The sequence below is a fragment of the Microcebus murinus genome, chromosome 11 (assembly GCF_040939455.1).
Source record: "Microcebus murinus isolate Inina chromosome 11, M.murinus_Inina_mat1.0, whole genome shotgun sequence".
Lineage (NCBI taxonomy): Eukaryota > Metazoa > Chordata > Mammalia > Primates > Cheirogaleidae > Microcebus > Microcebus murinus.
In genome coordinates this window covers 64404812-64431992 of record NC_134114.1, presented here as the reverse complement: position 1 = coordinate 64431992, position 27181 = coordinate 64404812, and the positions used below count along the sequence as shown (strand labels likewise).

The 27181-nt window shown below is 34.3% G+C and overlaps 1 protein-coding gene across 8 annotated transcripts in view; it reads left to right on the top strand.

The window, feature by feature from the left end:
* The window catches only part of TMEM161B (transmembrane protein 161B), an 82020-nt gene that overhangs the window by 8158 nt on the left and 46681 nt on the right, over positions 1-27181 (top strand). For 3 of the 8 annotated variants that reach the window (XM_012781464.2, XM_012781462.2, XM_012781461.3), the window contains exons 2-3: positions 13027-13130; positions 25528-25611. In XM_012781464.2, coding sequence (XP_012636918.1) covers positions 13027-13130; positions 25528-25611 — 188 coding nt within the window. Of the gene's footprint in view, positions 1-13026; positions 13131-22572; positions 22639-25527; positions 25612-27181 lie in introns of those variants that run through there. The other 5 variants (XM_076008162.1, XM_076008159.1, XM_076008158.1 and 2 more) reach the window with 3 other exon arrangements.

Sequence of the window (27181 nt, the reverse complement as noted above, 5' to 3'; positions counted from 1 at the left end):
TAGTAATTAGAAGCCCTTTGAAATATTAATCTGAATTGCTTATTTCTTTATATACGTCTTGTATGCCTGCCCTTTGCACAGTGCTTAGCTGATTTTTGTTATCTTTTACCTGGTGGTTGCCACTGTTTGCCCCAATGCACTGATCCACTTAGAAAAAGCAATGTCATAGTTTCCTGCTTCCTTTTTCTAAAACAAAAGTCATATAGGAAGATTCTGTTCCACCAAAGCCAAAAGTTCTTCAACTTGAATGTTTATTAATCATTTTTATCATTCAGAAAATTTTGACCATTTTTATGATGAGTATAAATGATTGATTACAAAATAGTTCAAATTCTTATGATTTGTGGGGATATGACTTTAATTAATGGTGTTCCATGACTAGAACCATTTGTTTCTGTATTCAGCCTTACTCAAAAAAGAAACCATGACATTTTTTCCCAAAAGTTTTGCTTTTATTAGTAGTTAAATTCATTACTAGAATTTTATTTCTGTTTAAATTGATAATTACTGACTTCATCTTCCCTTCCCCTATTAGATTAATTAACCTTAGAACAATGAAGTCTCATCATGTCCTTTAATGCCAGTTTAGTTACTTGGGTAGGATGTTTCATATCAAACATACTGGTCTTTTTTTTATTATAATCTTTAAGACAAGAAAAATAGAAAAGGGTCTGAATAAGTGGAATTAGAAGTAATTGCCAACAAAATGTGTTTTCTAGTCAGTAGGGACAGATAAGTATGCTTTGGAAACATTCATTGTAAGGTAGATCATAACTTTAATTGAGACATATTGTTCTTTAGTATTAAAACTTTTCTAGTTTGATTTCAACTAACATTTATTGAATGCTTATACTTGATTCTTACAGAGAGCTTCCCAATCATTCATACCAGAAGTGTTTAAGGTCATCATAGTTCTTTCTATTGATAGCCAGTAAATAGAAAATTCGCAAATTATAAAGAAAATGAATCATTTAAAAAGAGAGAATTGGCCAAGTATCTGAGATACATTTTTAAAAAAAAGTATAGAATTATTGGCATTCACAAATCTTTCCTGACTGAAACTCCCACAAATCACTAATCGAGGTGAGACTACTTTGGTCTACTTTACATTAGATAATTTGGATCTTTGATTTCCTTTCAGGTCTTGCAAGTAGTAACTCATTTAATCCTTATGTGGAAGGGTTATTCATTGCCATTAGCAATAACTATATATCACAGGCTTTGATGGTGGCTTAGAAATGTTAAATCTGTAAATGCCAATGATTAATTGTATATTTAGTTAAAATATTGCAATCATAGGCAATAAGATCTGCTTGGGAGTTTGGAGATCATGTGCCAGTTCTTGTCATTTTGTAAATAAGGAATGAATCCCAGAGGGAGCTTATCTAATTGCTGTATATCTAGTGACAGAACTACTTCGATCCTAGTGTGTTTAATTATTCAGCACATTAAAATATTCTCAATGAATACATTTACCTAATAGTTAACATTAGAGGTAAACATTAGAGTTTTCTGGCATTTGTATATGGCTTAAAATTTAGATTAAGTTGAAATTTTTATTTTAAATTTGTTTAATGAGCTTTATTAGTGCACTTACCAAAGTAGTAATTTTTAGTTTGTTTAAAAGAAAGTATTTGTAACAGAAAGCTGCTGCATTAAATTGAGAGGATTATCTTGTAAAAACAGATATACTTCTATCTTTGAGGTATGTAGAAAGCACAATATATTATTTTTTGCTCTTAAGGCAAATAATTTTTCTTATACTGAAGTTCAGTGCTTGACACACTGTAGGGACCTGAATATAGTGAAGAGCAGTGAACAAATTTATGCTTTATTTTATTTCATCAAAAGGTGAGTATTTTTTCAACCTCCATTGAAAACCTGCCATGCTAGGCACTGTCCTGGGAATGGAGGTGGGGCTGAGGAAATGAGATGAATATAGTTTAGTGAGGGAGATACCCTTAAATTGGTGGTCACAGTTGAACATGATAAAGGTTATTTTTGAGTTATGCATCTGTTTTTTAGTAGAAACTGGAGAATCTAGGAACATGTGACTGGTGAAGACTAGGAATTAGTCTGAACAAGATGATTTGTTCAAATATGTCTTGTAATTTATTGGTTTTGGCTGAAAGCTTCTTTAATATAGACCTGTAGGAATATTTTCTACAATGATCAGAAAATACTCTTACAGTTAAGGGAGGGTAGCAGAATATAGGATGCCTTCTTTCATTGAAACTTTTATTTGTTACTTATCAGTACTATAATGAAACATGTATGCATATGTTGGCCAGAGATGGTGTGGCTGGATAACATCTTTAAAAATACTTTATTCTTTGTCAACTTTTTAGTGACTGTGGTATGGCTTTATATGAGATATTGCATTATTTATTCAACCTCCTGTAACTGAGGAAAGTTATCTTTTAAAATAAACAACTATTAATTTCAACAATATGTTAAAATGGTTTATGAATTATATTTAATTAAAATGTCCTCTGTTTCTATGAAAAAGTATCTTTATCCTTGTTTTCTATTTGTTGTTGGTCTTCCATTTGCCTTATCAATGTATATTGAGGAAAATGTCTTCTCTTATTTCTAAATTTATTCAAATTCTGATAAATGACTATAACATTTGCAGAATGTTGAGAAATTTAGAATATATTTAGGTATTTTATTGAGGATTCTTAGCCTAAAATAAATTTCTTGTTTTTTCTGAATTAGAAAATAGCAAAAAATTCATGCTCGTACTTTCTACTTTAACGTAATGAAAAACATATTTTGTGCTGTGAAACTTTGGTGCTGACAAACCAAACTTAGTCTGTAAACAATGAAATTTGAAAATCTGTATGTTTAAGTTCAAATGAGAGTTGTTAATAATTATGTTTTATGTATATTTGTAGGATTAAGTTGAGCTATATGTAATGGTGATTTTGTTTTTTTAGGTCAAGACAGTTAAATATCAGCGATTTCATGTGATTCAATCAATAAATCTATATTAGATGTCACTAGGTAATCTTTAATTGCTTTCTTACCAAATTCCTCCATTATTTTCATTTCATATTTAGCATAGACCCCCATTTCTTACTTCAGTCTAGTTTACTATGTCCGTAAGGGCTGCGGCTATGTTATAATAATACCAGATAGAGGCCAGGATAGCCCATATAATGAACCCTGGGATATGAGAGATGGTCTGTGGGACAAAATTCTCCTAGTCTGTTCATGATTGTTTTATTGATGCTTTTACCAGCTTTGACATTATATGGAAGAATTTCTCTTTGGGATTAAATCTAGACAGTTTTCAATCCTATTAAAGAACCTATTGGAAATAACTATTTTCCAAAACCCAGTTTGGTTCTGTCAGTCATCCATGTTTATAATTTCATCAGACCTTTCTTCTTAAGTGTCTAAACCTCCTCTAAGTCACATTGCCAGAGTGGTAATCCTGATTTTTATTTTATGACAGCTTTTTTTCCTCCTTCAAAGATCCTGACCTTGTTGTGATTACTTTTCAAGGACTTCATGAAAACTTTGTCCGTGTTTGTGCTCTCTTTGGCTCTTTTGATTAGCAACTTAATTATCTGGATTTTCCTATTCTTGTAACCTTTTTAAGGTCCTAAGTCTAGGTCAGTCATTTCTCTGATGTATCTAAGCTACGAATCATGCAGATCTGCAGTTGCTTGGCAATCATTCATTTAATTTCTATGTTCCTTTTTTGTCATAAGTCTCACAACTTTCAGCTGTCCCTTCCCCATCCTTTTCTTTTACAGCTTAACTCCTCATCCCACTGTATTTCTTAGGAGATGATCTGAGGACTTTGAAATAATCTGTGATGAGTTTTCCCAAATTAACTATATCTACTAGAGCAGGACATCCAGAATCTTAACCTAGTTTTTCCACTACCCTGGCCAAGTTCACCTAACCTGCGAAGACCTCAGTTTTCAAATTTAATACATTCCCCTACCTATTTGTGCTTCTGTTCAGTAGGACAGATGAGGTCTCATAAAATTGTACTTTATTCTTAAATCTTTGGTCTCATTTATTTGTTTCTTTTTTTTTCTTTTGCCACATCAGTAGCTGCATAATGCCTTTGTTCTTGTTTGTTTCTGATCCTTAAGTGATTAAATTCCCACACTTCACTATTCAGCACCTCTGTAACAGTGGTTCTTCCCCTTTTGCCTTAAGCATGTACATTTCCCCTTTATAAATATATATTTACACATATATATATTCTAGCAACCATCATATTTTTCTCTTATTACTTAGTTTATCCAAGGAATAATTATGCCCATTATTTCCATTTTATTTTTACATAATCACCTGAGTTTAATCCTTACCTATTTTCATAGGTATTCATCTCATGCCTAATTTGTTTTTTCCTCTAAAAACCTTCTTAATTCTTTTTGATATTTTTCCTGTTTTTGAAGCTGTTTTAGTTCAAGCTTTTATGGTATTGCTTGGACTGTTTCAGTGGATTTCTAGTTTAGTTCCTTGCTTCCAATTACTTTTTCTCTCCTGTTTTTTTCCCATTATGTTGGCAGAACCATTCTTCTAAAATACATTATTTGATTTGGTTACTTCCAGGCTTAAGATCCTGGGGATATTTCCAAGTACTTGCAGAAAAGTCCATTGTGTGTAACCCATACTAAAGTATAGCCAGGTGGAACTTCTCATTATTTCTGGATCATACCATTTGCTTTCTTTGTATGATTAGATATATCTGCCTAAACTTCTGCTTTCCTATTCTGACAGTGGGATACTTTTTTAACCTTGTTGGATGTCACCTCTGTGAACCAGTCTTTCCCAGACTTCCTTTGTAGATTTAATCACTCCCTTATTTGGTGTGTTTCCATAACACTGACCTCTACCATACCACTTATCACATTTTATTTGTAAGTGGCAGTGAGGGCTGGTTACACTGTAAGAGTTTGATAAAATCAACACGTGATGGAAAAATGATTTAAGTCCTCTTACCTCGAACTTAGATTTGAATGGGTTCCAGGACCTTTGATAGTCTAGTTGATAGCCACATATTTATATATCAAAAGATACAGTAATTTTTAAATAGGTTTTATCTAAAGAGAATGTATCAATTGTAAAGAAGCTTTATCAGGTGAAAGTCTAGGAAAACAGTTCAGATAGCCAAAATGGAACATATTTACTTACCCAGAAGTTATTTGGGATTGAGAATATTTTACACTCTAGAGAAGTATTCTGTATATTTCATCAGATGTTCATCACTGCCTGAATGAAATATCCTTCAATGATAGTTGTTGCTTTCTGCTCTAAGTCACTACTTACCAAGCACCCCGCTTCTAATTTGGCTTCCAGTGTATCATTAAGACAGTAATTGAATGGAATCCTTAGTGAACTTGGATATCTGATTCACTTGGTAGTTTTCACAATAAATTAATTGGCAAAACTCTTACAAACCTAATTATTGCCATTCTGTCTCAGATTGATCCTCCTTGATGTACCAGCAAAAGTATGTTTTCTGTGTGTTCTGAAAGGCTGAGGATGCAGTCAAGGTGCTATCCTTGGGAGGCCTGTCTGAGGCTTGTCAGCCCATTTCCTTGAGTTTCTTTCAGTCTGTGACTTTCCTGTCAGTGGTTCTAGTATTCTGCCAGTCACCCAAACTAAATCATCTTGAAATAACCTTTGAGACATTCCTCAGTTTTATTCTACAGTTGTTATACTTCATGTTCAGTCACACTCAGGGTTTGATTAGTTTTCTTCTGAAGTAGCTTTTATCTTTGTTTTTTCCTCCTAGTTTCAACCATTTGTATCTTATTTTCTCTTTAGTTGATATATTAAAGATATATATTAATATATAATAATCATATATTGCTATGTCTAATTTTCATTATATGTTACTTGCATTACTTCAACTCCCTACCCATGCCTGTTCTGAAGTCTTCAAGGTGATTTTTTTATTAAACACTTCAGCTAAATACCTTCTCTTGGTTTTAAAGACTCTTGATGATTTGAAATTGGGTCTTCATCCTATTTCTCACAATTTCTTTCCATTTACTAAGTCTGCTCTGGTTTTGAGCCAGGCTTTTTGCTGTTGTATATACTCTCTACGTTCACATTTGTCATTTAGCCTGGAATTACCTTCCTTTTACTTTTCCATTTATGTGATTTCAGTTTCCATCTTAGGTTTCATCTGCCCTATGAAACTTTCATATCCATTTTTTAAAATTTCTATAACTCTTATTCGTAGTACTGTGTAATTTTATGCTCAAATATTATCTTACTATGTATATTTGTTATTATCTACTATGTTAATCTTGGATTTTAAGCTCTGTTAAGGCAGATTCTTTTACAGTAATACCATTCATTCAAATATCAAGTGCCCTACTATGTGCCCTGAACTATCTAAAGGGCATTGCTTTAAGTGTTTGGGATTTAATAGTGAAACATAAAGATCCTTGTGCCAAGTCCCTGAAAATATCTATCAAGATATTGGATGCATAGTACATAGACAGCATGTTGCTGTTAATTGAATTTTCATTTGCTTTTTCTATTTATAGATATAATTTCTTTGGTGACATAATTTGGATTTAAAGTGATTTTTAACATTGACTTAGATCCTAAATTATTTGTCACATAATGTATATTGACATAATAGTTCTTGTCACCAAAGTAAGAGAGACCACAGGCCTACTTCTTATACTTAGTTCAGGTCCTCCTCTCATCCTTGAGCAGTTTTCTGAGTGCTGCTGGGCTGTCCCTCATCTATTCTTTATCCAGAGTAATTTTTCTTAAATATTGATCTGCTTACCTACGGCCGCCTGTGGCCTTCTAGGTCCTTAAGTGCAGCCTTTTGACAGAATCCAAATTTTACAGAACAAATCCTTTTATTAAAAGTGGTGTAGTAGAGAAAGATGAAGCTTTTCTTGCCTCCTTTGATGCTTAAAAAACAATCTTGAAATCAGAAGGCTGCAGGTTCCCCACTCTTTTGCCCTTCAGTTATCTAGTTTGGCTTACATTCTTTCCATGCGAAGTAGGTATCACTGATGATTCACTACTTGGGTCTGCTGTGTCTTGATTCATGTATTACTTCCAGAATACCCTTTCATAGCATTTTGCTCTCAGTAATTTCTCTCTCCTTTTGTTCTCTTCTCATAGAATCCTTTTCCTATCCTCTTATCACTTTGTACTGGAATGGTCTGTTTACTTTCCTAGTGGACTGGCTGCTCATTGATGTGTGCTTTCTCCCTCTTGCTGTTGGTCTAATCTCCACACATGTAGTTTTTGCTCAACAAATGTTCATTGAATGCATCAAATAGTCTTTAGTGGGAAAAGCATTAAGTTAGAAATTGTATAGGTTCTGGGTGAGTCTGTAACTGGGTAGTCTGTGATCTTGGTTATTTGGACCCTGTTTTTCTCATTTGTAAATTATTCAGAGATGGTTTATGTTCTAAGTTTTATGTGAACCTGGGTTCAAATGACATAGTTTGCATCTTCTTTTAGAGTATAAATTGAGTATCCCAAAGAAGTCTTTCTCAACTTACTTAGCTGTCACTAAAACATATAAACAGCTGAGAAACAAAAAATAGGAAGGGCAGCGCGATAATATTCTCTTGTTTTCTCTCCCTTCTAACTTACTCAGGGAGATGATGATTGAAACCATTTGGAGTGGTCTGAGTCCCAGGTACACATGCAAATGTGCCATCTAATGGTGGACAATGTGTGTTTTTTTCCAATTTGTTTGTTAGTAGGAGAACTAGTTTAATGAAACATAAAATGTCAACTTCACTAGGTGACACAATATTCAAAGTTCAAATTTTTAAATTGCAGCATGTTTGCATTTAGGTTTTAGAATTTTATTTTCAGTATTGACAAACACAAGGTAAGATATTGTTATTTGGTGGTGTATTTTATTTCTTGGAGGATATTGTTCTTTGGTAAGAATTTTTGTAACCTGTCAAGAAACAGTTGTGGCAAAAATTGAAATGATCATTCTTCTAGAGACCAAAGACAAATGACTTTTTCTTGCTCTTCATGGCCTCAGGTTAATAGATGTGGAAAGGTTGAAACCTAAGTTACCCTAATGTTTCACCGTCTTGGGTGCTTATGAGCTATTTCCTAAATGACTTTCCCCAGTTCCAGTTAGCAAGATAATCAGGGCCTACAGGCATTGAATCCAGACAGAAACTATCTCTTTGGTCAAGTTATTGTTTTGTAGCCTTAATAAAACCATTAAGGGTACTTGAGTTAATGACCCATATGGTTGTGTGTTTGAGACTTCAGCCTTGATAGACTTTGTATAATAGCTTCACTGCATCTCTGCCCAGTTGAATAGTTTTCTATTGTGATATTTAAGTTAATGGTTAAATTTATTAAGCATCGTCCTTTAATTAAAAATAATGACAAATATTCAGGGAATTTAATTTTTAAACATGCTAAAATTCCGATTTTTTAATAAACTTATACGTAGATGCTAAGTTAGGCAAAGAAGACAGGTTATTAGAATAGTTTTTTTTTAATTTTAAATGATTATCGTTCGTAGTTAATGAATTGGATATTTTATACCTTAATATGTAAATCCTTGGTATATGCACTGTAATTGTCAATTGCATAGTAATATCTTAAAAGTTGATCAAATTCAGTACTAGTAATTATGAAATTGATAATACATATAATTCTCTAAAATCATTGCTATTTTGAAAGTATATTTCAAGGACTCTTTTAAAAATATATCTAAAAAGGAATGACTAGTGAAATATTTCCCATATAATTTTAAGATTATCTCTCCTAAAGATTATGTAGATTCTTATATTAGCACATTTATAGTCACTTAATAGCAGATACATTCTGGGATAGATCTGTTGGCTTCTGTTAGAAGGTTAGAAAATATGTCTGGGTATGGTGGCTCATACCTGTAATCCCACACTTTGGGAGGCAGGAGGATCACTTGAGGCCAGCATGGGTAACATAGTGAGACACTATCTCTATAAAAATTTTTTGTTAAAGTTAGAAGAATATAATAATATAATAAATATTTATTTAATACAGTATACAGGTGAGGTTTGATAAATCATCCTTTGAAAAGATGGAAATCATATAGTAAAGTAAAGGAACAGAGTGAGGCTACATTTTTGCATTTTTCAGTCAAACATTACATCACTGAGAACGTGCCACTATACTATGGTGTTTGACTTTCTTGGGGTCAGTATCTTTAATTCCTCCTTTGTTTTCATATTTGGTCAGTCTCTGAGTTCTTCAACAACATCTCTAAAATGCATTTCTCTTCTGGGTACCAAAGATACCACTGTAATTTAAAGTTTTATTGTTTCTGGTTTGGATTATTGCAGAAATCTAGTTGATATTCCTGATTCTAGTCAATCTGGCTCAAAAATCAGTTGTTTGTTTTTTCATCTTTAATAGTAAGTCTGTAGCAATATTTCATTGTGTTAAGTGATTTGGAGGAAAAGGAGAGAGTTGGTCAAGGTGTCACTTTTTCCCAATTTGTCACATTTCATCATATATATCTTCCAGATAAATACCACTTAACAGCTGTGACTGTTAGATATGACTAAGATATGATTTCTGTTATTAAGGAGCAAAAATCATATCTACTCTATAATATTATATAATATATGTTGTGAGAGACTATACTAAATGACCTGATAGTTTCTGTGATGCCATCACTTCCTTTAAGGCTAGATTCAAGTTCACTTTGTCCATGCAACTTTCCTTGACTGAAAAATGATCTTGTACTTTTAAGTCTGTAATCTCAAATACAGCAACCTTCTGACATACTTGCTAATGTATTTCTTGGCCTTGTTCTGCCTGAAAGGGTTCTTTGTAATGGCATTCATTGTATGGAGATTGTAGAACTTCCAACACAAACTACACAGAAAATAGAATAGTAAATTCAAGTGATAGAAAATGTGAAAGAAAAAGGTCAAAATGTAATCTTTGATGTAGGTAAATATAAAAATGATCTGAATTTCAACCCAATTGATAGAGTTTAAGGCCTTAAAGTATCCACAAATAAAACCGTTGTTGAGGCAGGTTTAGTAGACATTTTAAAAGCAGTCCTGTTTTAGAACCATATTTAATTCCTTTTTCGAGAACTGTGCACATTTTTTCTTTTTCAAATTAGGCAACTGATCTTTTATTGATTTATAAGAAATCTCTATATAATACCTAATAAATTATCCATTTGTGATATGATATATAAATACTTTTTCCTAATTAGTCTTCTGACATTGTTTATATTGTTTTTTCTTGCAGAAAATTGACCTTTTCAACATTTTTTGGCCTTTTATCACTTAGGGAACTGATATCACTGTTTGAAAAGTTTTCTCTATTCTTGACATTGTAAGAAAAATTTTGTCCTTCTGTACCAGTGATAAGAACAACAAATAGTACTAACGTGCATTTACTAATTATTCTGTACTGGGCACAATTTCCAGCCACAGCTTGATAAAGTATGTTGAATTATTAACTCCACTTTTTTTTTTTTTTTTTTTTTTAAGAGACAGGATCTTGCTCTGTTGCCTGGGCTAGAGTGCAATGGCATCATTGTAGCTCACTGCAACCTCATATTCCTAGGCTCAAGTGATCCTTCTGCCTCAGCCTCCCAAGTAGCTGGGACTACAGGTACACACCACCACGCCTGGCTAATATTTTAATTTTTTATAGAGATAAGAGTCTCAGTTTGTTCAGGCTAGTCTCAAATTCCTGTCCTCAAGCTACCCTCCTGCCTTGGCCTCTCAGAGTGTTGGGATCACGGGCATGAGCCACTGTCCCTGGCCTTAACTCCATTTTGTAGAAAAGGGAACCAGAAGTGCAGAATATTTAGGAAACATTTCCAAAGTTACACAGCTAGTAAAATGATAGAAACCAGCTTCTGACCGAGGCAGTTTGAGTTCAGAGTCTCGGCTCTTAAAACTAATATGCCATACTGTTTTTTCTTTTTAAATGTTTATGTTTTCTGTGTGCTCCTTTTGTATATTAGATTTGAGGTAGGAATTCAACTTTACTTTTGGATTGCTTGGTTATAGGAGAAGCCAGGAAAGGGGAATATAAAGGATGGGTCATCAATGTGGAAGTAAAGCAGGTGGATGTGGTTTATCATGTGGGATTCATGTGGGATATTGCTGAGATTTAAGATACAGAAAAATAATATGTCAAGATGGAATGATTTTGATGGTATGTGTTTCAGTGGAATTGCTTGAAGTAGAAGTTGGGTGGGTACTATGTGGGAATGTGAGAAAATGGAAAAAGTGAGAACAAGTCTTTTGAAAATTGTTGTGAATATGAGGATGGGGAGAGGCTGTAGAAAAAGGGAAAATTATTGTTATTTTTTAGAAACATGAAAGAGACTTGTAGGTGTTACAGTGTTGATAGGAAGGATTTAAAGAGAAGAGATTAAAGAAGATAGAGGAACGAGGCCATTCAATGGCTGAGGTTCCTGAAAATGAAAGAAAGTGGGCTCTGAAACACAGACAAAGGGATTTGCTTTATATAGAAGATGTTCTGTTATTTCTGGGGAATGTGGAAATAGACAGATGCAGATGCAAGAGACTTTTGTGAGCTTGTTGGTGGAAAGTGAGAGAGTTCCCATTTGATTGTGTCTGTTTTTTCTGTGAAGTAGAAGAAAATGCCTGAGTGGAGAGTTAGAAGTTTGAAGGGGGTTGAGGTGTGAGAAGAAGGAAAATGGTTTGAATGAGCTATCATGGAGAATGGGGGGGGGGGCTTAATGAAGCAAACTAAGAGGATTGTTGGACATTGCTGAAGGTCCATTCACTGGAAGTTGGTGGTGACAGCATGAGTTCAAATTTATAGATGGAGTCCTGCTCTGTTGCCCAGGCTGCAGTGCAGTGGCACAGTCATAGCTCAGCGCAGCCTCTAACTCCTAGGCTCGAGTGATCCTCCCACTTTAACCTCCTGGGTAGTTAGTTAAGACTATGGGAGTGAGTCACCATTCCTGACTAATTTTTTAACAATTTTTTTTTTAGAGACAATCTCACTGTGTCACCCAGGCTTTTCTCAAATTCCTAGCCTCAGCAATCCTCTTGCCTTGACCTAAACTGCTGGGATTATAGGTGTGAGCCACTGCACCCAGCCTCAGAACATTGCTTGAGAATAGATTTCTAATACATATGCTAATGCATTTAACTTTAGTTCATATGGATGTGAGACCCTTACATAACTTGTAGAGAATTATAAGATGAAACTACATAAACTGAAGTATGTGGTCCTGAATACCAAAATGCCAGAATAATACAGTGGTCCTTCTATCCAAAGGAGACTGGTTCCAGGACCAAGTCCTCCCAGTCTCCAGTACCCCAAAACCCAGGGATGTTCAATCTCTTATATAATATGGTGCAGGGACAGGCCTATTGGCTCACGCCCGTAATCCCAGTGACTCAGGAGGCCAAGGTGGGAGGATCATTTGAGGTTGGGAGTTTGAGACCAGCTTGGGCAACATGATGAGACCCGTCTCTAAAAAATTTTTGTAAAAATTAGGCAAACACTGTGACAATGTGCCTGTAGTCCCAGCTACTTGGGAGGCTAAGGTGGGAGGATTGCTTCAGCCCAGGAGTTTGAGGTTACAGTGAGCTATAATCACTCCAATGCATTTCAGCTTGGGTGATAGAGTGAGACCGTGTCTCTAAATAAAAAACGAAACATAAAATAATTAAATGTCTAGTATTTACATATAACCTACACACGTGTATACTTTAAATCATCTGTAGATTATTTATTTATAATACCCAATACAATGTAAATGCTATGTAAATAGCTGTTACGTTTTATTGTTTTTTATTTGTTTTTTTTATTATTGTATTGTTGTTTTTTACTGCCTCCTCCCAATATTTTCGGTCTGTGGTTGGTAGAATCTGCAGATGTGGATGCGGAGCCCACAGACATGGAGGGCAGACTGTAATGCATTTTAATAACAAAATCATTTTCTTAAAATATATTTTTCAAAATGTACAGAAAGTTTTCCAGCAGTGTTCCCAAATCCAGATTCATTCATTGTTAAACTTGTTTGTTTGTTTTTTTACACAGGGTGTGATAGGTATACAGCTGGTCGTTACCATGGTGATGGCCAGTGTCATGCAGAAGATTATACCACACTATTCTCTTGCTCGATGGCTACTCTGTAATGGCAGGTAAGGCAAGGATAGGCTGATGGTCACTGGGACTTTCAATCTCTATTTAGTTTACCAAGCTGACTGACTTCCTAGAAGTTAAGAGCTAATTTCTATTTCTAAAAGTATGACAAAGGAAAGTTATGACAAAAATCGAACTTCCTTGTTTCTCTTAGTTGAAATATTAGTAATTTATCTGTTTAGCACAAAGATAATAGGATCACAGATTAGAATTCAGTCCTCTGCCTACTCCTACGTTTCTTTAATTCGTTCTGTCCACAGCCACTGAAAATACCACCTAACTTTTCTAGTAATCTTTAAAAAGAATGATCAAGAGGGAATGAGAAATTATAAATTGAGTGCTTAAATATTTTCACCGTTGTTGGGAAAAAAATGACTCAAAACATGTTCTGTTGCAGATTCAGTTCAGAGTTTATTATTAGAGTTAGGGGGATTTTGTTTTACTACTAAGAATTTTAAACTTTAGCAAGGGTGGGATGAAGTTATACTATGGGATTTTAATTTTGTCTACTGCATTATAAGCACACTACTATCCCTGCTCCTTCCACAAAGGAGCTAAATTGCCTTGCTGAAATATGTTCAAAAAATCAAATCAAAGGTAAAAGGAGTGTGGCTGATAGATACAGTGAGACAAAAGCAAGAAAAGTTTACAAAAAAGAAATACATGCCAAAATCCTGTGTAGTTTTGAAAGGTAAGTGATAAATTTGGTGCTATGACTATTTACTTCAATTAATCATTTATTTTAATAAATAACCAAGTTCTGTTTTTTCTCTGCATGTAGATTTTCTTTTGTTTAGACATTTTGAAGTTAGAAAACAATGGATAGCTCTCCTAGTAATGATTTCATGTTCTGCAGGACAAATAAGCCTTTAATTCAGGGCCATTCCATCCACAAAGCTTACATTTCATAGAATTTGTTTTCTATTTTAAATTATTTATATTCTTCTCTATGCTTTCCATTTTTTCCGTATTGATGTTTAAATATGGGAAAATATTTTTCAGACTGCTTTAAAATTTTGGGGTGTTTGTATATAATGAATGAGAGAACAGCTGTTTACTAATGTATATTTTATTAGCAAAATAAATAATGACTAAAGTTTTGATAAAGTTGAAAAGCCTCTATCAGATCTATTTGTAAGTGAAAATCAATCATCTATAACTAGTTTTTTACTAGGTAGGTTTAACATGCCTGGTGCAATCTTGTTTACTTATTTTGCTTAGCAAAACCATTTTTCATAAATCTTGAAAGGGTAAACATCAGCAGGGCATGTTGTTATTAATTCTGAGCAAATGGGATCTCAGTGAGTAAACTACATAAAATACATTAAGATGCTATTTTCTTCTGAGAATTATATGTTTCTAAACTTTATGCTTATGATCCAGTGGTACTTCCAGATCTCTTTTGGCTGTTAAAAATCTTGAGAGTCTTGTCTCATTTTAGTCTATATGCATTTTCTTGTTCTTACATATTCTGTTTTTCATTTGTTTCTATAAAACCAGTAAAAGCCAAAACTTTAGATCTCAAAAACCTAATTATCTTTCTTATTATTATGGAAAATAATTTATGTTTAAAATCTTTACTTTTTAAATAAGAATGTGTTGTAAGTATAAATACCTAATTTGCGGGGGAGCTCAGTTTTTAAAAATAAAACATGAGGTTGATTTTCTTTGTGATCTTGATTTGCTTTTGTAGACAGGTTAACTTTTGTGGTAATTAATGCTGTCTTTAATGCCAAATTAGGTTCTAAATAATAGTTACTTTTCTGCAATAGTTAGTTTCCTTTTCTCCCAGTTTTGTTTTGTTTTGTGTTTTGAAGATCATCTACCTTTCTTAGATGTTAGAAATTTTGAGGTCCTGAAAGTCAATGCTGAGTGTTGTTGCCTAACAGTTGAATAAGATCATTAATTTTACATTTTTGGTAGAATTATTGTTTTACCAACCTTTTGTAATATGAAATGATACTTTTAAATATTGAAAAACATTTAAAAATCCCTCTAAATTTTCCACGTAAAAATATTAATGATCAGAAATGACAGTCTGCATTTTAAGTCATATGATGCAGTTGAGTTGAAGAGAGAGCTCTCAGGACATAATTTAGGATCTATAAAATGTTTAAAAGAATTTAAGGGAGAGGCTTATGATGACTTTTTAAAATCTGTGAGAAGTATAGGATGACTTGGGAATGACTATATTGAATAAAATTATTAAATAGAACTATTCAAATGAATAGATGTATAGATACCATGATAGATGAATCATGAGTATGGCAGAAGAAACTCTTTTTTGGTTTCTGTATATATCTTAATATTCATTTATTCCACTGGTGTCCTAACTTGAAATTGTAAATAAATGTTCATATTTTCTTAAAAGTTATGGCTTCTCTTTTGCTATCATGTTAATTAATCTTTGTCCCCATCTCTCATTGACCTTTGTCCCTTTGAAATGAAGTGTTTGAAGTGGCACCTTATTCTAGTACAGTTGGCCCTCTGTATTCATGGATTCAGCCATTTGTGGATTGAAAATATTTGGGAAAAAAAATAAAGCATAATACAAGTTTTAAAAAAATAAAAAACTATTGACATAGCATTTGCATTGTATTAGGTATTATAAGTAATCTAGAGATGATTTTAAGGTATATGGGAGGAAGAGATACATAGGTTATATGCAAATACTGTGCCACTTTATATAATATAAGGGACGTGAGTGTCTTTGGATTTTGGTGTCCTGGGGCTGGGGAGGTTGGGGAATTGGGTGGTCCTGGAACCAGCCTTCCCCCCCATACCCAGGGACAAGTATATGTTGACTTGATAAGTAAGCCATTTTCCTGAAGGATTCAGTACCTTGAAGGAATAAATATTTATACCTGAAGGAATAAGCAATTTTTACTTAGCAGACTGTTGATTTTTAATGTAAAAAATTGACTAATTTTCTAACTTGTTAACTAATACATATATTGCTATTAGTGTTTTTTTAAAAAACTTTTACTGTCTTAAAAAACTGTATATAGTCTTTTAGCTTGGTTTAAGTTTATTAATATTACATTTATAATTATATAAAGCTTTATACTGGTAACATCTTTTAAGTCTTTTATTTCATTTTTTATCTGTATACACTGAGCTAGGTAGGAGGGAAAATGACATTGGGGTATATTGTGACCTTCAAAATCTCACTGTATGAAATTACTAATAATAAAAGTTTTTTACTTAGTTTCTTTAGATAGGAATCAGGGTCAAATGCAGAATCAGAAAGGGATTAGGCAGCTCTCTGGGTAGGTCCTTTCACAAATGACAATTTAAGGTTACACGTTCAGCTATCTTCTGTTAAACATTATGACTTTGGGATTCTGGCCTTCTTCACCTGTGTTCCTTATGCTACCTTGGAGTCCTCTGTTAGATTGCTGTGCCAGTTGACAGGTGAAGAGAGAGTAGGCTATGGATCTTTCTGGAGATTGGAATATCAAGGTTAGAAGTAGATGCATCATTTTTTGCCCACATTACATAGGCTGAGACTCCATAACTAGTTCTGGGCAAAGTGCAGGGGAGGCTAGGAAATGTCCCTAGGGAATAACAAATTTGATGAGTACCTAGTTCTTTTCTACAATGGATGATATTTTTTCCCATTTCTATAAATGAGAAAATAAGTTTTAAATGATTTACTCAATTTTACATACTGAGAAATGAAACAGATCCATACATCATAAACTGGAAGTCTGAGTCATAGTCTAGTATTTCTTTGATTTATGGCTACTCGTCAACTCCAGATCTTATCCCAAACTGTCATATTTGAACACTGTTTTAAATTTGGTGGGGGAGACAAATACAACTTTTCTGATGACTTTTATTGGCAGTCTACGGAGTAATTTATTTAAGATTATTTTCTATCTTTTTTTTTTTTTTTTAGCTGTACTTTGCCTTTTAGAATATATCCTTCAGTATATAGTGTCTCTTAACTTACTATGTTCTATGGCCACATAATCAACTTTTTTTCTAAACTAACTTAAAAGACATATCAGCATTGACTTTTTTCCTTTTTTTTTTTTTTTTTTTTTTAAAGAGACAGAGTCTTGCTGTGTCAACCCAGGTTGGGCTCAAGTGATCTTTTTGCCTCACCTTCAGTCTCCTAAGTAGCTAGGACTTACAGGTGTGTGCACCACCATACCTGGCTAATTTTTTTTTTTTTTTTTTTGTAGTGACTGGTTCTCACTAAGTTGCCCAGGCCGGTATTGAACTTCTGGCCTTGAGTGCTCCTTCTGCCTCTGCCTTCCAAAGTGTTAGGATTACAGATGTGAGCCACTACATCTGGCTCCAGCATTAATTCTGATTATCGAAAACATGCTAAGTATAAAGTAAAGTATAAGAAATATCATCTGTTCAACCTGTACCTTGACACTTGAGATTAAATTTATTCCATGTTACTAAATTATTGTAATCCCATGTCACTAAATTATTCCATTCTTTCAGTTTTTTATAGAAAAATATTATAGGAAATGTTATTCTTTTTTACGTACCTTTTTGTACTATGAGATTTTGCTGAAGAAATTCCTCCTTTAACAAGAACTTGAGTAATAAGATATCTTAGGTCCATAACCCATGAGATGTATTATTTATCTAGAAAAACTCAACTGTGAAGGGCCTAATGCTCTCAGACTACCCTCCTTCTCTTTTCCTTCCCAAAGAGAAGAAAAGTCCTGAGAGTTGCTTTCTCTGTACCTATAGTGTGAACTGCTTTCCCTGTTTTAAGGAACACTTGTTCTAACAGTTGCTCATATCAGTTAAAGATGTTCTTTGTATCATATACCGCATACCTGTGATTTGTAGCCAAAGTATTCACTTTCTATTTTAATTAAAGTTCCTTTTTGTTTTGAAGTTTGCTTGGCCCCACTTTCCTTGGAGAGGTAAGTGATAGGTTACGTTCTTTGTACATTTGAATAGTGGGTTTTGCATGAGGAATAGGATATTGCTTATTCTTTATAATAGCTTTCTTGCTGAACCTGCTTTCCATTTTCCTAATTGTTCAGCTCAAACCTCATGCATTTTTCTCTACCCCTTTATCTTCCTAAGCTCTAACTTTGGTCTACTTCCCTTCATACGTCCCTCATCAAAAATATATTATGGTCAGATTTACTCTGATTTTGTATCATCCCATATTGGGTAAAGAGGGTGTTATAACACCTTAATATTTACTTGCTTTCATTCTTTTTGCCTGTTCTTTGTTGCATGTTGCCTGGTCCAACAATCTGCAAGTTCTCCTTGATGAGAGAAACCTACTATTCAAATGCACAGTAGGTGGGACCTATGACTTAAGGGAAAGGTTTAAACCTTCAGCTACTACCCTTATGGAATGCCAGAGTCCTTGCTCTTCTTGCCTTAGCTGTCTTAACTTTCAGTTCCAGAATGTTCGTGATATTCTATTAAAATTTCCAACAAATAACAGGAGGATGTTTGTATAACAAATGATATTTTAGCTGTGTGCACTGAAAAGATTACCTAGGTTTAATATGGTATTTGTTTTCTCTTGAGTTGTTCTCCCTCTACCCTTCACTGGTCAAAATTATGGAGACTAAGTTAAAATGGAGACTAAAACTGTCTTCGGTGACTGTTTTAGTCAGTTCGGGCTGCTGTGACAAAGTACTATAGACTGGGTGGCTTATAAACAGCAGAAATTTATTTCTCATAGTGCTGGAGGCTGGAAGTTCTAGGTCAGGATACTAGCATGGTTGGGTTCTGGTGAGGGCACTCTCACAGGCTGCAGACTGCTAACTTCTTATATGCTAATGAGGCAGAAAGAGAGCAAGCTAGCCCTCCGGTCCCTTAAAAGGGCAGTAATCCTATTCTCAAGGGCTCTACCCTCATGATCTAATAATCTCCCAAAAGTCTCACTTTCAAATACCACACTGGGGATCAGATTTCAATATAAGAATTTTGAAGGGGACATAAATATTCACTCTGTAACAGTGATTTATGTTGTATACCCTGAAATCGAGTTTTATATGATTATTTATGTATTAAGCTTTTTTAGCTTGCTCTATTAAAACTATGCTTTTCTATATTTGTGTTTAGGTTTCATTTTACATTTCTAAAAGTTTTAGTTGTCAAAATTTCTGAAGTGGTTTGCTATAAATGACATTGCTCCTTAAATTTTAAAAATAAAGTATACGTCAGTACATTCTGTATTTTCTGCTACATATTCTTTCAGTGCTGTTGAACTGCTTTAGTAAGAGTTGTCTTGGTCTGATAATATTTTATGTAAGTGGTTTATACAAGAATGATCATTGAAAAATTATTTTAATAATTTAGTGGAATATAATACCAGATTGGCTTTATTATCTGAGATGCTGCTGATAATCTGAGCGTAAGTGAAAAAAGCCATTGAATAACCAAAGGAAAAGTCATAAAGTACACTGAGATTAATATCTTTGGCTTAAATGCCAGAGGTGCACTTTCTAGTGGGGTCCTATTAATGTTCTATTTTTAAAATAAACTTTAATTCAATTTTTTTTCACATTTCAAAACAGTACATGCCTACAATGTGGAAAAAGATGGTAAATTGATAAAAAAATAAAAATAAGTTGATGGACTATATTCCCATCACCCAAAGATAATCACTATATAAATTTGGTTGCATTTCTTTTTGATCATTTCTATTTATATTTCTTCTCCTTCTTGTGATATATTGTGTGCGTAATTTTACATTGTGTTCCTTTTGCTTAACATGTTAACATAAATCATTTTTATCTAATTATATTTTTGTAACTATTATTGACTGCTACATAGACTCTAAATCTAATACTTTTATATCTGTCTTCCAAACCCAAATTAGAAAGGCATAGTGCAGCAATTGCAAGCAGGCATTTTGCTGACATAGACATATCAACTAACAGCAAAGGAAAAGACTAAAAATTGAGACCAGAATACAAAGTATAGTAAATGGGAACCATGGAGTATGGAATCAAACTGTGTATGACACACTGACTATTAAAGAAAATTGTGCAACTGTACTTCTGAGTTTTACTTTGAATCCATGATCATGGACTTTAGATGGCTGCTCCATGTTTGTATGCTGTACTTCTCAGACAGTTTTTCAGCCTGAATCCTTTCTCTTCATACCTTCAGCATGCCTGTCTCAACCTTACTATAAGCTCCTAAAACCAGACACCATCACTTATTTTCACATTACCATATCCACAACCCTAGTTACATGTGCAACCCCTCTTCTGTATTTTTTTTTAAGTGTATATATTTAAATTTTGTCCTATGGAGGAAGTATCCTGTCTGTCACAGCCCAATTTCCTACATTTGTACTCTGTACATTATTCTCTCTTCCTTCACCTGGACTTTGCTGCTTTGGACATTCCTTCTCTTCTGTGTCATCAGTTGTATCATTTCTGTTGGATCATTCCTGGCAGCGCACACATATATTTTTTAAAAATATCTCCCATTAAAAGTAATGAAAAGAAATAAAAGTCACTCCTTGCCTCCCTCCCTCTGTAAAAAACAAAGTCCTTCCATATCCATTTCTTAGTTTTTGTCTTGTGTCCCTTTATAGCCAAATTAATTACATGAGTTGTCTATGTAGACTCTGCTTTTGCATTTCCTTATTAACTCTTTAGTCTTATACCATGTTTTACTTTCTTTTTAGGCGATTTTACTAATTCCTATGGATTTAAATACCACAATTATGTACTGACCTCAAATCATTACTGAACTCTAGGTTCTAATATGCAGTTTCCCTTCTGACACTTAAAACTCAACATGTTTAAGTTCTTCATTTCTTCCTGCTCTGTTCCATATTACAAAGTATACCACTGTCTTCCTCAAATCAGAAATGTGGCTATCATACTGTGTTGTTTGCTTTTTTCACTCCCTTCAGCAAGACCTTTTGGTTTGCTATCCAAGATATATCTTCCCTACTATTCTTGCCTCCCTCTAATTCATAGAACAGCAAAAGGGATCTTAAAATATATATTGAATTATTTCTCTCCATTGCTTTGAGACCATTGTTTTAGCATAAAATCTAAACTCCATACCATGACCTGTGAGGATTTGCATGATCTGTTTTCTTATCTCATCAGCCTCCCTCTTGTGTTTCTCCTTAATGCTACTGCCTCCGTGGTTTTTTAGTTACTGCAATATTCTGTGTTCTTTCATGTCTCTGTGCTTTTTGTACTTGCTGTTCTCTGCCTCCATTTTCTCATTCTTTATGTTGCCACAGAGAAGTTTTTTTAACCCAATATCTGAGACTGTCTCTCATTCTCACTTGTTTGGTTCTTTCATGTAATATCACAATTTATCATTTATTTTTCAGTTTTTTAATTGGTTAAATTCTACCCCAACTAGCATATAAACATGAAAAAGGCAGGGACTTCAGGTTTTATTGGGCATGATTATATCTCTGTTGCCTACCAGAATACCTGAACACAGAAAGCTCACCACAAATAGCTGATGAATGAATGAGTAGTGGAATAACAGAATAGAGCAGTAAGTAGCCCTGAAAGCATCCAGCATCTTTAGATTCTACCTTCGAACAATAATTGTTACTAGTGAAGTCACCATGAACTATCCAGTAGGAGCTGTAATAAGTCTAATCCATTTTAGAAAAATTAGTTTACAAAATAGGATTAAATGGGCTTGAGTGTATTTAAAAAGCATGTTTCTTAGAAACTGTAAGGATCTTAAATAAAAAATTTCAATATTATAGGGCTCTAAGTATAACCTAAGTTTTCCTATACTAAAAGTTATTTTACTAATTATGTATTGTTTCTCAAAACTGAACAACTAATTTTAGTCTTTATAAATGAGTTATTGCTTTATTGTTCTTCCAAGTGTTATGCACTCATCCTCATTATTTGTGGATTCTGTATTTGTGATTTGCCTACTCGATAAAATTTATTTGTAACTCCAAAATCAGTACGTGTGGTGCTTTTATGGTTATTGATGGACAGAGTGATGAAAAATTTGAGTGGCCCAATGCTCATGTTTCCAGTTGAAAACTAACAAAGCAACACTCTGCCTTCTTGTTTCAGCTGTCAAATTATGAACAAGTCTCCCTTTTATTATCTATTTAGGGCCACACTTTTCACATTTTTGCTTTTTGTTAGTGATTTCATTGTTTCAAATGGCCCCCAAGCATAGTACCAGAAGATACTGTCTGGTATTCCTGAGTGCAAGAAGGCTCTGATGTGCTGCATGGTAGAAATGTGCTGGAATGATTCACAGTACTCAGTAAGATGCTATACATAGAATTACAGGTAATAAGTAAACTTTGCTCAGGCATGAGTTACAGTGCTGTTGGCTGTGAATTCAGTGTTAGTGCATCAACGAGATGTATTCAATAAGGCATCTTTAAACAGAAACACAGATAACACAAGGTTATGTTTTAATCAGTTAATGAAAATATTATGACCTGAGGCTTGCAGGAACCTAACCCTATATTTCCCCTAGGAGCAATGGTTCAGTATTCGCGGTGACTTTATAGAATGTAACTACTGCGAATAACGAGAATCAACTGTAAGTTAAAATTCTGGACTTCAATTGAAATTTCAGAAAGTGCCTCCTCATCTGTTAATTATAATTCAGGGACATTTTGTTGAGCTATGCATTTTGTTTTAAAACTATTAAGAGAAGAACTGAATTCATTTTGGTTTAGTCATCCTTTTTGAGCACTTACTATATGCCAGTAACTGTACTAGCTTTGAAGTGTATAAAAACAAGGCCATCATAAAATCTTTATTCCAAAAAACTTTCAGTTTAGGGGAGCATTCCATTTTAATCTATTCCAAAGTTTAATCAACTTTAATCCATTGACACCAACTGGGTATGCTGTAATTCTGTTCTGACACTGATTACCTGTAGTTAGCTCAGTCTCCACAGGTTAAAGGTAAAGTCCTCCACAAGACCACCCTCACTTCAGATATCAGCTTCAAGTTCTTGGGGTACCCAAGCCACTTGCACTTCTGACTGACTGTCTACAAATTTGGGTATTTCCATAATCCTCTCAGGTTTAATAATTTGCTAGAATGACTCACAGAACTCAGGAAACTGCTATACTTACAATTATTAAGCTTCATTAAAAGGATACACATAGGGTGAGGTGTGGGAAAGTGCAGAGTTTCTATGCTCCTTCCTTGTGAAGTCAGGGATCTCACTCTCTGGGCACAAAAATGTGTTAACCAGCCAGGAAGTCCTCTGATCTTTGGTGTCCAGAGTTTTTCTGGAGTTTTAAGTCATTGATTTTTTAGATTGATTAACCTGCACCCAACCTAGAGCTATCTGGGGCCTACATTGAGTCACCTCATTAGCATAACAACGACACCCCTACCACTCAGGATATTATAAGGACTTCTGAAGCTCTGTGCCAGGTACCTGGGACAAAGAGCAGTTATATTCTTTATTATACTACAGGGAGATTGCTCTGTAAACAAGAGGTAAATTAGGAGTTTTCCAGGTGTTTAAAAGCAGAGAGAAGAATATTTGCAAAAGCAGCAGGAGATGAAAGAATTTGTAAGGAATCAAATATCATTTGGTCAACCTAGAATGTGTCACGTTCAATTGGGAATGGTTGAAGATTATCTGGAGAAGTAGGTAGAGGTCAGTCATGAAGGGCTGTGGAAGCAGGGGGTCACAAGCCCCATAGATATTTGGGCCTTGTAATGTGTGTTTTAATGGAAAATTTCAAACTTACAGAGTAGACAATAATATAACAAACTCTTATGTGCATCACAATTTAATAGCTGGTGGCTAAACCTGTTTTATCTGTACTCCCCTTTATCTCCCCTACCCCCAATATATTTTGTAGCAAATTCCAAACATCTTATTATTTTAGTCATAGGTATTTCAGCTTTTAAAAAATTACCACAATCTTATTATAATAGCTAAAAGTTTATAACAATTCCTTAACATCAGTACTCAGTACTCAAATTGCTAGGTCTGTAGTGTTTTTAAAAACAAATCAAGTTGGGTGTGGTGGCTCGCATCTGTAATCCCAGCACTTTGGGATGCCGAAATGGGAGGATGGCTTGAGGCCAGAAGTTTGAGACCAGCCTGGACAATATAGCAAGACCCCATTTCTATGAAAAAAAAATTTAAAAACTAAGTGGGCATGGTGGTATGTACTTGTAGTCCCAGCTACTTGGGAGGCTGAGATAGGAGGATTACTTGAGTTCAGGAGTTGGAGGTTACAGTGAGCTCTGTTCAATCCACTGCATTTCAGCCTAGGGTGACAGAGTGAGACCCTATCTCTAAAAAAACAAAAAAGCCCCCAGGAAATCAGTTGCTAATATTTTTTAAAAATTGGGATATTTCACATTAAAAAGTCTGAATTATTTCAGTTGAAAAATTGGAAGGTCTAGCAGTACAAGGTCTGCATTTCTTTATAACAATTGGGCAGAGTCCTTGCCTAATTACCTTACTCATTGCTTTACTCTGAGAGAAGCATTGGAAAAGATTTAAACAGGCATGTACCTTGATAAGATTTCCATTATAGAAAAATAACTAAAGGTGAGCTCAGAATGAATTTGGTGAGGAATATGTCCAGGGGAAGGCTAGGTGGCCAATTAGAGAGTTTTGCAATAGAGCTACAGAGGACGATATGCTGAACTAAGGTTTGAACTAAGATCTTTGCAGTAGAGCAGGCAGAATTTAGAATTTTATGAGTTGAACAGAATTGATGATAGCATGTGGAGAGGGCACATAGAAGGTAAGATCTGAATATCAAATTTAAGTGACTGATAGATCGTAGGACCACTTGGCAAGACATGAAATTTAGAATGAGCCAGTTGATGCCTGGGAGGGAATAATAAATGATTTGTTTGGATCTTGTGTATTCCTCCACATTACAGTATCTTGACTATGCGGTGGAGGTGAACACACCCATCTCTGTTGGAACCCTAACTGAAGGTTAAATACAGCCATGAGTAAAAGGTTTTTAATTAAATATTTTCTCTATTCTCAAACTAAATTAGAGAAAGAAAGGAAATGTAAATGTGAAAGCATTCAAACTATGACTATCAGTTCCACGAAATGAAGGATTGCTGGAGAATTAATGTGTTCTCCCTCACTCCCCGGCCTTACTGCAGAGTTCACTTCATTTACTTTTAACAGTAAGCCTATATAATCTTAATATATATTAATACATTCTCAGTTGTAAGAAACATACATACAAACAGCATTGCAGGGCCTGGCATCTAGTAAGTGCTTGGTGAGTATTTGCTGGATTTTAACCTGAACCCTTTTAAGGCTTAAGCAATGGTATCTGTTTTGGATTACAGTTTTCATCTATTTCCCTAAGTGTCTTCAAAAATAAGAATCTCAATAACTATTTATAGGGTAAACAAATAATTCTGGTGATTATAAGTGCTTTATTTGAAATGATTCCTTTTTTCCCCTTTTTTTCCTTAGTCTGAGGTGGTATCAACATCCTACAGAAGAAGAATTAAGAATTCTTGCAGGGAAACAACAAAAAGGAAAAAGCAGAAAAGATAGGTAAGTTATATTGTTGAGCTTGTCAAGTGTCAAATGTTTAACACAATTTATGTATCTAGGGAACATTTACCGATTATGTTGTAAGCAGTTGATAAATTTGAAATCAAAATCCATGAAAATCCAATATGTAGTAATCTACTATAGACACACAAAACAGTGATTATTTTACTCAAGAATGGTTAACTTTTTCTTTGTGTGTAAATTATGAGACAGAATCGCCATCATATTAAAATTTAGTCAGGGTTGATTGGGGAGAGAACTGTAATCCATGTCTTTATTATTTATCCTGCAACACATTTAAAGATGTCAGTTGATTTGGGTTCTTTTCCAGGTTTTGCTACTACTTTGTGTTGTGTTATTGGGCAAATTGACCTACGTTTGTTCTCATATTCTTCATTTTTAAAATAAAAGGGATGGACAGTGTAACTCTGTAAGTCACATGTAACTCTTGAATATCCTATCCATGTTTAAAGTTTATGAGGAGAACTGCCTGAATGGACCATGGTAGCCTCATCTGTTAAATGAAAAGAATGAACATAGTTATTTTGAAGGATCCTTCCAGCTTTAAGATGTTGTATCTCTATTTAAATTGAATTCTCAGGGAAAGTGCATGTTAATTAGCCTTTCTGAACAGGCCTTAGTTTTCTCATCTCAGGCTCCAGGAAATCTACTTAGCTCATCCTCTCTGACTCTGAAATCATGATTCTAATATATTTTAAGATGTAAATGGCAACAAATTATCACCAAATTTCTAATGTATGTATGTCATAAAAATTATGTTAACCTGATATACTACATTTGTAGGTAAAAAAAAATTCCTTAAATATTAATGATTATTTGCTCTGAAATTGGAAATTTGAAAAGACTATCTTTTCTGATACTACTACCACCCTCTTTTTCACTTACTACAGATATACCTTGAAGCTTATTAGAATATTAATTGTAAACCTTCCTTCTTTTTATTCCAGTAGTTAGGTTCTTTAATGAAAAATTCCTGCCTAACATAGTTTCTAAAACATGTTTGCACTACACAGTTATTTTTAATCTACACAGCAACCCTGAGTATTAGCTGATAATTTAACGTACACTTTACTAATGAATGAGAAGCTGTTGATCAGAGACGTTAGATGAGTTGTCCATGTTCGCATAACTGTTAAGGCCCAGGATTTTAATCCCTCCAGGTTAGTTTTTAGTTTCTATGTTTCTTAACTATTATAGCTATCATATCCAACATTTGTAAAGTTTAGTTATGTATTATAGCCGCAGTCCCCAACCTTTTTGGCACCAGGGGTGGGTTTCACGGAAGACAGTTTTTCCAAGGACAGGGTTGGGGTTTGGGGGAGGCAGGCAGTAATGGGAGTAATGGGGAGTTCAGCTCACCTCCTGCTCTTCCTGCCCTCTCCTAAGTTTCATGGAAGACGATTTTTCCATGAGTTAGGGCAGGTGGGGGAAGTGGGATACAGGCCAGTCCTTTATAGGCCATGGACTGGTACCTGTCCTCGGCCCAGGGGTTGGGGACTGTAGGTATAGGATTCATTTTGTAAATATTTGAATTCTCATGGTTTATAAT